The sequence below is a fragment of the Salvelinus fontinalis genome, chromosome 25, assembly GCF_029448725.1.
Source record: "Salvelinus fontinalis isolate EN_2023a chromosome 25, ASM2944872v1, whole genome shotgun sequence".
In the NCBI taxonomy this organism is placed as follows: Eukaryota; Metazoa; Chordata; class Actinopteri; order Salmoniformes; family Salmonidae; genus Salvelinus; species Salvelinus fontinalis.
Genome location: NC_074689.1, coordinates 32315076 through 32329493, shown reverse-complemented (window position 1 = coordinate 32329493; position 14418 = coordinate 32315076). Strand labels below are relative to the sequence as shown.

The 14418-nt window shown below is 43.5% G+C and overlaps 1 protein-coding gene across 1 annotated transcript in view; it reads right to left on the bottom strand.

Moving 5' to 3' along the window:
• The window catches only part of LOC129823145 (suppressor of tumorigenicity 14 protein homolog), a 29039-nt gene extending 26739 nt beyond the window's left edge, over positions 1 to 2300 (bottom strand). Inside the window, exon 1 of the mRNA XM_055881923.1 lies at positions 2086 to 2300. Coding sequence (XP_055737898.1) covers positions 2086 to 2172 — 87 coding nt within the window. The 5' untranslated portion in view covers positions 2173 to 2300. The remainder of the gene's footprint in view (positions 1 to 2085) is intronic.
• Between the last annotated feature and the right edge of the window lie 12118 nt (positions 2301 to 14418).

Below are 14418 nucleotides of genomic sequence, written 5' to 3'. Positions count from 1 at the left end.
AGAATTTGTTCTTAACTGACTTGCCTAGAAGAAAATATGTCTGTATGGTCTCTCTCGCACTCCTTATCTGTCTCAGCATATTTTGTTTCTGCCAGGCCCCAACCGCCGGATGTGCCGGTTCTCAGGGGAAATGGAAATAGAACCCATAACACGACTTCCTCTTTTGGACATTAATAACAAGGTGACACCAAAGATCATGGATATACTGACAAGATACTTTTCTATCCGCTCTAACAATGGTAGTCGTTGTCCACAAAGCGGCACGGCGGGCTGTCTAACTCCCGCCTATCTTTTCTTTGGATTGGTGAATACATCTCGTTACTTTTTGCAATATTCGATGAGGGTTGTTGACGTCAACTGCCTGTATTCAATGGAGAGAGACGCTAAGCTACTAGCCTCATGCCATGAACATGCATAGCCATCTGGAGACAACTTGGATATGAAGTATTTTTACTCAAAGTTGTGGGTATGTCATATCAGTACACTCGTAACAACCTAAGCATTACGAAACTTATATTAAATCAAATAAACCTCTGTAGCAAAAAAGCCATAAATGTTTTTGTTGCCCAAATTCGACACTCTCTCATAGAGCCCCACATTGGATGTGTCATAATCCAAAATAAAACCAAGCGGTCAAAAAGGGAAAGGGTTTCAATCGTTTTTCCACCATTCATTTTTTGAAACACTTAAAATAATGGCTGTGTTTCGTGTAGGCTCTCGGACAAGGTGACTTTTATCAATATATTCATCTCTATCTACTTTTAGATTCGAAAATGCTAATTAACATCAAAGTAGACATCATGCAAGACTACAAATCCCTGCTAGCTCCATCTCTAGCTGAGACCTTTTCTTACAGCTATTGTGTCAATTTAAAACTTGCACAAGACAATTTACAGAATTGTCAATTTAAAGAAATATAGCTAATTTATGAATGACTAAATTTAGCTAACATTAGATAGTTAATCCAGAGATTCTTCCCTTTGCCTCGATTCGGCAATCTCGTCCAGATCATCATGGCATTTGTAGTTCTTTATGATAGCAACATTAGCAGCTAGTTAGCATTTCAGTTTTGAGGGGTAAATACCTTGCCCTAGAGAGAGTTATCAAAATGTCACGCCAGGGACGAAACACAGCCACGAAACACAGCCATTATTTGAAGTTTATTTCCCCAATGGGAAAAATTAATGGTGGAAAAATTATTGGAACCATTTCCTTGTTTGACCACTAGGTTTTATGGGTATTATAACTCATACTGTGGTACCCTATAGACCTCCATAGAAAAACTCCTTGCTTGGTTGTTGGGAGACAGTAGGGCCCGCCGTTTTTTATTTATTCTCATCAAGATCAGTATGTAGGGGGATCCAGTTTCAGCCATTTATTTTATGCCTGCTAGATTAGGTTACAGCATATTCAAGTGATGGGTCAGCATTACAAAGGTTTAACAGGCCACATAGTCAATAAAAATAATAATTAAAAACGTAATTTATCTTACATGTAGGCCTACCCAGTACCCACCTTTCCATTCCATCATGTAACCTACTGTTTACTTAGCACAGTAGGGTAAACACTAAACACACAACTAAATCAAGTTACCGAGAGCGACAACAGCAGCGAACCGTCCTTTGTTTCTGAAGGAATTTAAGTAAAACATTTGGCGTCTTGGCAGGATTCCCCAAGGGAGCACACAAAGCGTGGCTCCAGGGGTCTGCTTTCCCACGGCCTTGCGCTGCAGTGTCAGCACTGAATCAAGCGGCGTCCTCTGACGGACATTCATGAGAGTGAGAACCAGATATCCCTAGAGACTGATTTTACAATTAAGATGAACCAGAACTAAGTGGGGAAAGTTGGCGACCGACCCAAATGCATTACCGGTGAGCCAGCACATGCAATTATAACAGCACATCCAATTGAAACAATTTATAACAGCTAAAAGTAGGCCTAATATGATGAAAAGTAAATTGATAAAAACCTATACCCGAGAAGACTGTTGCTTTGATTGTGCAGTCTGAACAGCATCGTTTTGTCTCCCCCTGTCTTTGCGGACAGGGTGAAAAGTGCGGTGAGTGCTGAAGCCATCTCTCTTACCTGTGCAGGTGAACCGACAGCAGAACAATGTCCATATCCCGAGACACTGTAAACCTCACAAGTTCTGCTTTTAGAGAAAGTCCTCATGGCACTGTCCCGTTTGGCTCCGTGGCGGCGATATGCAATGATACCCCAGGCATAGAAATGACAGAGGGAGGAGATCCTTTTTGCGACCCTAAAGTTCCTTTGAAAAAGAGCAGAAACCGGACCGGAGCGGGTCGGATGCGGCGGGAGCATTCACTCACTCACTCCCCCATATACCTGTGCGAGCAGGTGTCACACGGAGCCCCAGCATGCAGTGCGGCACAATGGGACCACTATGAAAGAGTACAATCCACACAACCATCCGTGCGACAGAAATTGGGGGCAAACTTGCTCCCCCGCGTGCCTGGCCGGACAAAAGAATGTTTGATGCCACTGTGTGTAAGGTATTACAAAAATGGAAACTTGGCTGCCATATCCGTGGGTGTTACATAGGGCACTGTGGAACCACAATAACCTGTAATTATTGGCCAGCCAGTGTAAGAAGACAGTTCGAAGTTTAGGAGCCAGGTCCAACTCGCTGTGTCATAAAAAAAAAAATGTTACAAATATTATCACATGACCCTCCCCTTGTACTGTAAATAAAAATGTGCACATCCTCCCCAGTCATAGAATTTACCAAAAAAATGATTACCACCAGAAGTAATGACTGTAAACTCTGTGTTTATGTGGATGTCACTTCAGCATGGTTTTGTGGGACAGTCGATGCCATGCTGGGCTACAGCCCAGAAGGTTGAGGAGCTCTCGTCTCCCTGTCTGTTTCGTTACTTCACAATCAGAGCGGACAATAATCAGCTAGGGGGAAATCAGATGAACATTCTGATGCCATATTTGTGATGATATAAAATACATGCAATGAATTTCACCAACAGGTTTCTGTGTCAATGCACCACACAACCAATAAGCAGTGCTGCATACATATTACCGGCTTTGAGCATTTAATCATGGTTTGCATTTTCCACACCACAATCAAATAGAGCATGTCGATCTTGACAAACTAAAAAAATACATCCCTCCCTACTCATATACGAAGGCTTGGCTTGACAATCTCCTAATGTCATTCAACTTTTTAGTGTTTTGTAATAGATGTCTCTTTCCATTCATCGCATGGCCGGTGGGCAGTTTGGACCTGGAAAATATATAAAAGTGTCGTAGATGAACATGTGCAGGTAGCCTACAGGAGACTTTTTGGACCGATGTGTGCAGGTAGTCTACAGGAGACATTTTGGACCGATGTGTGCAGGTAGCCTACAGGAGACATTTTGGACCGATATGTGCAGGTAGCCTACAGGAGACTTTTTGGACCGATGTGTGCAGGTAGTCTACAGGAGACATTTTGGACCAATGTGTGCAGGTAGTCTACAGGAGACATTTTGTACCGATGTGTGCAGGTAGCCTACAGGAGACATTTTGGACCGATGTGTGCAGGTAGCCAACAGGAGACTTTTTGGACCGATGTGTGCAGGTAGCCTACAGGAGACTTTTTGGACCGATATGTGCAGGTAGCCTACAGGAGACTTTTTGGACCGATATGTGCAGGTAGCCTACAGGAGACTTTTTGGACCGATATGTGCAGGTAGCCTACAGGAGACTTTTTGGACCGATGTGTGCAGGTAGCCTACAGGAGACTTTTTGGACCGATGTGTGCAGGTAGCCTACAGGAGACTTTTTGGACCGATATGTGCAGGTAGCCTACAGGAGACATTTTGTACCAATGTGTGCAGGTAGCCTACAGGAGACTTTTTGTACCGAAGTGTGCAGGTAGCCTACAGGAGACATTTTGGACCGATATGTGCAGGTAGCCTACAGGAGACTTTTTGGACCGATGTGTGCAGGTAGCCTACAGGAGACTTTTTGGACCGATATGTGCAGGTAGCCTACAGGAGACATTTTGGACCGATATGTGCAGGTAGCCTACAGGAGACTTTTTGGACCGATGTGTGCAGGTAGCCTACAGGAGACATTTTGGACCGATATGTGCAGGTAGCCTACAGGAGACTTTTTGGACCGATATGTGCAGGTAGCCTACAGGAGACTTTTTGGACCGATGTGTGCAGGTAGCCTACAGGAGACATTTTGTACCAATGTGTGCAGGTAGCCTACAGGAGACTTTTTGGACCGATGTGTGCAGGTAGCCTACAGGAGACTTTTTGGACCGATATGTGCAGGTAGCCTACAGGAGACTTTTTGGACCGATGTGTGCAGGTAGCCTACAGGAGACTTTTTGGACCGATGTGTGCAGGTAGCCTACAGGAGACTTTTTGGACCGATGTGTGCAGGTAGCCTACAGGAGACTTTTTGGACCGATATGTGCAGGTAGCCTACAGGAGACTTTTTGGACCGATGTGTGCAGGTAGCCTACAGGAGACTTTTTGGACCGATATGTGCAGGTAGCCTACAGGAGACTTTTTGGACCGATATGTGCAGGTAGCCTACAGGAGACATTTTGGACCGATATGTGCAGGTAGTCTACAGGAGACATTTTGGACCGATGTGTGCAGGTAGCCTACAGGAGACATTTTGGACCGATATGTGCAGGTAGCCTACAGGAGACATTTTGGACCGATGTGTGCAGGTAGCCTACAGGAGACATTTTGGACCGATGTGTGCAGGTAGCCTACAGGAGACATTTTGGACCGATGTGTGCAGGTAGCCAACAGGAGACTTTTTGGACCGATGTGTGCAGGTAGCCTACAGGAGACATTTTGGACCGATGTGTGCAGGTAGCCTACAGGAGACTTTTTGGACCGATATGTGCAGGTAGCCTACAGGAGACTTTTTGGACCGATATGTGCAGGTAGCCTACAGGAGACTTTTTGGACCGATATGTGCAGGTAGCCTACAGGAGACTTTTTGGACCGATGTGTGCAGGTAGCCTACAGGAGACTTTTTGGACCGATGTGTGCAGGTAGCCTACAGGAGACTTTTTGGACCGATATGTGCAGGTAGCCTACAGGAGACATTTTGTACCAATGTGTGCAGGTAGCCTACAGGAGACTTTTTGTACCGAAGTGTGCAGGTAGCCTACAGGAGACATTTTGGACCGATATGTGCAGGTAGCCTACAGGAGACTTTTTGGACCGATGTGTGCAGGTAGCCTACAGGAGACTTTTTGGACCGATATGTGCAGGTAGCCTACAGGAGACATTTTGGACCGATATGTGCAGGTAGCCTACAGGAGACTTTTTGGACCGATGTGTGCAGGTAGCCTACAGGAGACATTTTGGACCGATATGTGCAGGTAGCCTACAGGAGACTTTTTGGACCGATATGTGCAGGTAGCCTACAGGAGACTTTTTGGACCGATGTGTGCAGGTAGCCTACAGGAGACATTTTGTACCAATGTGTGCAGGTAGCCTACAGGAGACTTTTTGGACCGATGTGTGCAGGTAGCCTACAGGAGACTTTTTGGACCGATATGTGCAGGTAGCCTACAGGAGACTTTTTGGACCGATGTGTGCAGGTAGCCTACAGGAGACTTTTTGGACCGATGTGTGCAGGTAGCCTACAGGAGACTTTTTGGACCGATGTGTGCAGGTAGCCTACAGGAGACTTTTTGGACCGATATGTGCAGGTAGCCTACAGGAGACTTTTTGGACCGATGTGTGCAGGTAGCCTACAGGAGACTTTTTGGACCGATATGTGCAGGTAGCCTACAGGAGACTTTTTGGACCGATATGTGCAGGTAGCCTACAGGAGACATTTTGGACCGATATGTGCAGGTAGCCTACAGGAGACATTTTGGACCGATGTGTGCAGGTAGCCTACAGGAGACATTTTGGACCGATGTGTGCAGGTAGCCTACAGGAGACATTTTGGACCGATGTGTGCAGGTAGCCAACAGGAGACTTTTTGGACCGATGTGTGCAGGTAGCCTACAGGAGACATTTTGGACCGATGTGTGCAGGTAGCCTACAGGAGACTTTTTGGACCGATATGTGCAGGTAGCCTACAGGAGACTTTTTGGACCGATATGTGCAGGTAGCCTACAGGAGACTTTTTGGACCGATGTGCGCAGGTAGCCTACAGGAGACTTTTTGGACCGATATGTGCAGGTATCCTACAGGAGACTTTTTGGACCGATGTGCGCAGGTAGCCTACAGGAGACATTTTGTACCGATGTGTGCAGGTAGCCTACAGGAGACATTTTGTACCGATGTGTGCAAGTAGCCTACAGGAGACTTTTTGGACCGATGTGTGCAGGTAGCCTACAGGAGACATTTTGGACCGATGTGTGCAGGTAGCCTACAGGAGACTTTTTGGACCGATGTGTGCAGGTATCCTACAGGAGACTTTTTGGACCGATGTGCGCAGGTAGCCTACAGGAGACATTTTGTACCGATGTGTGCAGGTAGCCTACAGGAGACTTTTTGGACCGATGTGTGCAGGTAGCCTACAGGAGACATTTTGTACCGATGTGTGCAGGTAGCCTACAGGAGACATTTTGGACCGATGTGTGCAGGTAGCCTACAGGAGACATTTTGGACCGATGTTTGCAGGTAGCCTACAGGAGACTTTTTGGACCGATGTGTGCAGGTAGTCTACAGGAGACATTTGAAGTAGCCTAATCAGATTAAAACATTGTGACTGGTTGTGTTTATGCCACATATAAAATGTAATACATTTTAAAAGTTAAATGACAAATATTTAGGATATATTGAAGCATTAGGTTCGAGGTCGAAGAATAGCCACTGGGACAGGAAAGGTGTCAGACTGGGACAGGAAAGGTGTCCGACTGGGACAGGAAAGGTGTCCGACTGGGATAGGAAAGGTGTCAGACTGGGATAGGAAAGGTGTCAGACTGGGATAGGAAAGGTGTCCGACTGGGATAGGAAAGGTGTCAGACTGGGATAGGAAAGGTGTCCGACTGGGACAGGAAAGGTGTCCGACTGGGATAGGAAAGGTGTCAGACTGGGATAGGAAAGGTGTCAGACTGGGATAGGAAAGGTGTCAGACTGGGATAGGAAAGGTGTCAGACTGGGACAGGAGAGGTGTCAGACTGGGATAGGAAAGGTGTCAGACTGGGACAGGAAAGGTGTCAGACTGGGACAGGAAAGGTGTCAGACTGGGACAGGAAAGGTGTCAGACTGGGACAGGAAAGAAACATGATTGTGCCATTATTCAAATGACATTTTCACCGTAGTTTACAGCCTAGAATTGTAATCAATTGTACTCTAGTGAAAACAATAATGCAATACTCATTGCTTTGTGGTGTTGTAGGCTAGTCTAGGAAGCAGGGTTTCCGTTAGCCTTTAAATGCCTGCTTTTGGCTGATATAATAAATAAAAAGCTGATAAATAAAATTGTTGCTGGCCAAATTGTGAGAGAGAATGAGAGAGGAGCCTTGACGTAGGCTACTGTTGATTGCAAAGATGGAGGCCTTTTTCATTGAAGTAAAAACAAAAGTTAGAGAGTATATATAGTGAAAAGCCTGTAACCATTTAGTCTCACTTTGCGACCTGTTGACTTTGCTGTGCTAGTTAAAAAATGTAGGCCTATTGGTCGCATCCGTGCGGGCTGCGCATTCATTCACCTCACACAGAACTTTTTTGGGGGAGGCTCAAATCATGATTCGGTCAAACATTAAAGTACATTACTGTAATGAAAGTATTTGCCTCCCTGCCCCCTGTGCCTGTTTTGCTCTGACCTGCTACTGTGTAGAGCAGAACATTCTCTCTCTCTTCCTTCACGGGGGAAAAATGCTCCGGGAGAAAGAAATGTGTTCTGATTGTATAACATTTTAAAATTCAATTGCTCTGAAAATACAGCTATCCTGTTGTCACAGATGGAGAGGGGATGTTCTCAGCTTCCTGTATGTACACTTTTATTGTTCAAACCTCTTTTTGAGCTCAATAGCAACTATTTTACAAACAAGACTTTGGATATGGCTTTGAGATATAGAGCGAGCGAAAAGCCTCATTGGGTGGTAATCTTCAATTGCAACATTTATTTGGGGACATTAAATGTACTGTTAGATTAATACATGGCTTCTATGAGTGGGTATTATCTTCAGAGTTAGTGATGTGTTTTTGAGTTTCCACTTACTCAGGTGGTGAATTAGCCCCAAATAAATGTGCCTGTGATATTAGAGCACCTAAAGATGCAGGCAAATTCATCTTTCTTGAACAAAAGAAAATAAGAAAATTCAGGAGACATCTTTTAACAGTAAAATATAACAACAATAGCATAATTGTCTACCCACAATGCATGAAAATCACTGGATTAGATTGCACATTAAGAAACTTTAAAAATCACAACATGAAAAGATTAAACAACTTGTTTTCAATAGTGTCTTAGTAGCCTATTACACTTTTTAATAAAGCACTGTACGATGATAGGCCTACTCATTTTATCTATTGCATGATGCAAAAAAAATTGGTGTTACCAAATCATGGGCTGGTGCCACCAACTGAAAAACTAAGTGGCACAAGTGACACCATCGGAAAATGTTAGTCTGGAGCCCTGCTACAAGGGGAATTTCATCCATATGGACAAGTTTTAATGTTGCAGTGGACAAAGATGAGAAGAATGTTGGAGTGGCCAAATGCAGGCTACTGTGCAACTCACTATTAAGGAAAGATTACATTTTTGAACTTATATTTATTTATTTTGTCATATTTATAATGATTTGTTTTAGCATTATTATTATTATTGTATATCATTGTTGATATTGTAGGCCTATTTATTAATCTAAACTAGTTCTTTAAATATTCCAAATGGGTTGTGTTTCCTTCTGTTGAGACATTTTCGTTTGTTAAATTAAATTTGATTAGTTTTAAAATGTTGTGGTCAATATTTATTTTAAGATAGGTTATAAGCATGGTTGGGGAGTAACGGATTACATGTAATCTGTTACATGTAAGGGATTACAAAAAAACTGTAATTGTAATCAGTTACGTTACCAGCAAAAATGTTATAATCAGATTACAGATACTTTTGAAAAATTAGATGAATACTTCAAGGATTACTTTTAAATTCAGAAAGGATATTTGAGACCTCTGTTTTCTCAATGATATTCAAATCAGCATTGAAAAAAGGCGCAAGTTTAAGTTTGTGCCACCTGAGCGAGTCTGACCACAAGTCAGAGACCACTATGATGACACAACAAATGTGTTTGATCGATCGTGGGAAACGAGCAGTAATAGGCTTTTGTAGGATACAGTCCAAGGTATGTCTTCCAAGGGCGCAACTGCTGTCAGCATCCGAAGATTATCTAACTTGAATAAACGCTTGGAGGTAAGGATGACAGCAGCGTAGTCTACGGCAATACGGATATCACTTATTCCAAACAAATACAAACTACAAAGGGAACCACAGCCACGAGCTACTTCTATGCTCGCTTTGAGGCAAGTAACACTGAAGCATGCATGAGAGCATCAGCTGTTCCGAACGACTGTGTGATCACCATGTGATAGCCGATGTGAGTAAGAACTTTAAACAGTTCAACATTCACAAGGCCGCAGGGCCAGATGGATTACCAGGATGTGTACTCCAAGCATGCTCTGACCAACTGGCAAGTGACTTCACTGACATTTTCAACCTGTCCCTGACTGAGTCTGTAATACCAACATATTTCAAACAGACCACCATAGTCACTGTGCCCAAGAACATTAAGGTAACCTGCCTAAATGACTAAAGACACTGCCCTTTCCCGCCTGGACAAAAGGAACACCTACATAGCTGTTCAAAGATTGGGGTCACTTAGAAATGTCCATGTTTTTGAAAGAAAAGCTTTTTTTTTTGTCCACTAAAATGACATCAAATTGATCTGAAATAGAGTGCAGACATAGTTAATGTTGTAAATGACTATTGTAGCTGGAAACGGCAGATTTTTAATGGTGTCATGTGTGCTTCTTCGGCCTCTAGGTCACCCGGCTGCTCATTAAGGCGCACACCTGTCACCATCGTTATGAGCACCTGCGTGTCATCTCTCACTTGGACTCCATCACTTCCCTGATTACCTTCCCTATATACAGTAGAAGTCGGAAGTTTACATACACCTTAGCCAAATACCTTTAAACTCAGGTTTTCACAATTCCTGAGATTTAATCCTAGTAAAAAAATCCCTGTCTAAGGTCAGTTAGGATCACCACTTTATTTTAAGAATGTGAAATGTCAGAATAATAGTAGAGAGAATGATTTATTTCAGCTTTTATTTACATCACATTCCCAGTGGGTCAGAAGTTTACATACACTCAATTAGTATTTGGTAGCATTGCCTTTAGATTGTTTAACTTGGATCAAATATTTCAGGTAGCCTTCCACAAGCTTCCAACAATAAGTTGGGTGAATTTTGGCCCATTCCTCCTGACAGAGATGGTGTAACTGAGTCAGGTTTGGAGGCCTCATTGCTCGCACACACTTTTTCAGTTCTGCCCACACATTTTCTATAGGATTGAGGTCAGGGCTCTGTGATGGCCACTCCAATACCTTGACTTTGTTGTCCTTAACTCATTTTGCCACAACTTTGGAAGTATGCTTGGGGTCATTGTCCATTTGGAAGACCCATTTGCAACAAAGCTTTAACTTCCTGACTGATGTCTTAAGATGTTGCTTCAATATATCCACATAATCTTCCTTCCTCATGATGCCATATATTTTGTGAAGTGCACCAGTCCCTCCTGCAGTAAAGCAACCCCACAACATGATGCTGCCACCCCCATTCTTTACGGTTGGGATGGTGTTCTTCGGTTTGCAAACCTCCCCCTTTTTCTTCAAACATAACGATGGTCATTATGGCCAAACAGTTTTGTTTTATGTTTCATCAGACTAGAGGACATTTCTCCAAAAAGTACGATCTTTGTCCCCATGTGCAGCTGCAAACCGTAGTCTGGCTTTTTTATGGCGGTTTTGGAGCAGTGGCTTCTTCCTTGCTGAGCGGCCTTTCAGGTTATGTCGATATAGGACTTGTTTTACTGTGGATATAGATACTTTTGTACCCGTTTCCTCTAGCATCTACACAAGGTCCTTTGCTGTTGTTCTGGGATTGATTTGCACTTTTCACACCAAAGTACGTTCATCTCTAGGAGACAGAACTCGTCTCCTTCCTGAGCGGTATGACGGCTGTGTGGTCCCATGTTGTTTATACTTGCGTACTGTTGTTTGTACAGATGAATGTGGTACCTTCAGGCGTTTGGAAATTGCTCCCAAGGATGAACCAGACTTGTGGAGGTCTACAATTTTTAGTCTATCAGAAGCTTCTAAAGCCATGACATAATTTTCTGGAATTTTCCAAGCACTTTAAAGGCACAGTCAACTTAGTGTTTGTAAACTTCTGACCCACTGGAATTGTGATACAGTGAATTGTAAGTGAAATAATCTGTCTGTAAACAATTGTTGGAAAAATGACTTGTGTCATGCACAAAGTAGATATCGTAACCGACTTGCCAAAACTATAGTTTGTTAACAAGAAATTTGTGGAGTGGTTGAAAAACAAGTTTTAATGACTCCAACCTAAATGTATGTAAACTTCCGACTCCCTTTGGTTCCTTCCCCAGGCGTTATTGTTTCTGTGTTATGTCTGTTTTGTATTATGTTGTGTTTATTTATTAAAAAACTCACTCCCTGAACTTGCTTCCTGATTCTCAGCGCACATCGTTACAAATGAAATATCTACATAAGCGTACAGAAGCCCATTATCAGCAACCATCACTCCTGTGTTCCAGTGGCACGTTGTGTTAGCTAATCCAAGTTTATCATTTTAAAAGGCTAATTTATCATTAGAAAACCCTTTTGCAATTATGTTAGCACAGCTGAAAACTGTGGTACTGATTAAAAAAGCAATAAAACTGACCTTCTTTAGACTAGTTGAGTATCTGGAGCATAAGCATTTGTGGATTCGATTACAGGCTCAAAATGGCCAGAAACAAAGAACTGGAGCTCGGCCCCAGTGATGTACTGGGTTGTCCATCTTCTGTAGTGGCAAAGATGTTTTTAACTTAACCAAGATAGGGCACAGCCCATCGTTTCAAATGGATACAAATGAGTCATAGGGGGCAGATCAAGCAAGCAGGTGGGCAGAGCCAAGCACGAGCTAGCAAGATCCTATTGGCACATTTTTAGCATGCCAATAGGGTCTTGCTAGCTGGTTTTAGTGTACGTGTGTAATAACTCAATTCGTTTTTGCACTCCTAAACAAAGCTATCTTTTTAACTTTGGAAAGGGGTAAAGTCTACAAAACTTAGTTCACTGTCGGTAACAGATTCTAGTTTTGGGAACAGAAAACTGTATTGATGTGGATGGGGGTGTGCTCTCCCCTCTTTCTCCTATAGTCCACGGTCAGCCCTTTGGTCTTACTGAAGTTGAGGGAGGTTGTTGTCCTGGCACAACACTGCTAAGTCTCTGACTTCCCTGTAGGCTGACTCATCGCCATCGGTGATCAGGCCTACCACGTCGTGTCAACAGGAAACTTGATGGTGTTGGAGTCGTGTGCGGCCATGCAGTCTGGGTGAACAGGGAGTACAGGAGGGGACTAAGCCCACACCCCTGAGGGGTCCCCTTGTTGATGTTCACCGTGGCGGAAGTGTTATTGCCTACCCTCACTACCTGGGGCCGGCCTTTCAGGATGTCCTGGATCCGGTCGCAGAGGGAGGGGTTCATTCCCAAGGTCCATAGCTTGGTGATGAGCTTTTCTGGGAACAGGGTGTTGAACGCTGAGCTGTAGTCTATGAACACCATTCTCACATAGTTATTTCCTCTCTTGTCCAGGTGGGAGAGGGCAATATGAAGTGCAACTGAGATTGTGTCATCTGTGGATCTGTTGGGACGGTATGTGAATTGGAGTGGTTCTAGGATGTCTGGATGATGATGTTGATGTGTGTCATGACCAGCCTTTCAAAGCACTTCATAATTACAGATGTTAGTGCTACAGGGCGATAGTTATTTAGGCAGGTTACCTTGGAGGTCTTGGGAACAGGGACAATGGTGGTCAGCTTGAAACATGTTGGGATTACAGACTGGGACAAGGAGAGATTGTAAATGTCTGTGAATGTGCTATATTCCTCAAAGCGAGAATAAAAGACATTTAGCTAGTTTGGGAGTTCTTTATCGCTGGGCAACTCATGGCTGGGCTTCCTTTGTAATCCGTTATCGTCTGCAAGCCCTGGCATATACAACGAGCGTCGTAGCAGGTGTAATAGGATTCCACCTTCCTCCTATACTGTCCTTTTGCATGTTTGTAGCGGAACTTCTCGTGTGCGTCCATGTCCGTGTCATTCTATATGTTCTTATAGTCACTGTGGGGACGACATCGTCTATGCACTTATTGATGAAGCCTATGACTGTTGTGGTAAACTCCTCAATGTTATCGAATGAATCCCGGAACATATCCCAGTCTGTACTAGCAAAACAGTCTTTTAGCCTTGCGTCTGCTTCGTTCGACCACTTCTGTGCATCACTGGTACTTCCTGTTTGAGCTTTTGTTTATAATCAGGAAGGAATAAAAATAAATCACACATCCCTCCTCAAAACCAAAAAGTAAGTTAGACAACCCTCCCCTGGACCAGCCCCCCCACCCCAGTACATTTTGAACTGTCCCTTAGTACCTCTATAAGGATTTATGAGTTACAAAGTTGTAGCCTAAGAAATTATAAATAGCCTACTCGACATTAAGGGGGAAATTTTGTCTCCGAGAAGCAGTTTTTTCATGGAATGTTTATTGTTGAAAGTGATGACCCAACAACATATCAGTTACTGTTACATAGAGTACAGCATATAGCTGAGCCAGTGTAGCCTAGGCAGCTGTTTCAGCCATGGATGTGCAACATCCTAAATTGTCAGAAAATGCAAAAATGGTGGAAGTGGTGGAAAATTGTTCCATGGCGAAAGTATGCATATTTCCCCCGTTTTTTTCTGCCTTCTCGTCATTAAAGGTAGTTAAGGAGGAAAATAACGCCTTCACAGCCTGAATGGAGGATACTTTACATACGAGCAGTTCCACGGGGGACTCAAGTGTATTACCAGGAATGCACATAGTACCGAAACAATAGTGCAGGCTGCCTAGGCTAGAACCAGCGTAGAGCTAGACATACAGAGACAGAGAGATATGGAGACTATATGGCCATATGGTTTAGGTCTACGCTCTAAAAAAGTCTAGGTTAAAAACAACCCAATTTGGATCATTTGGTAACCAAGCGCTGGGTAAATATTGGACAGAACACACGCTGGGTTACTTTGACCCAGACAGCTGGGTCGCGTGAATAACCCAACAAGTTGAGTTGTTGGGATTACTCAAACATGGGTTAATTTAACCATCAATTGGGTATTTTTTACTCTCATGCTGGGTTGATTTAG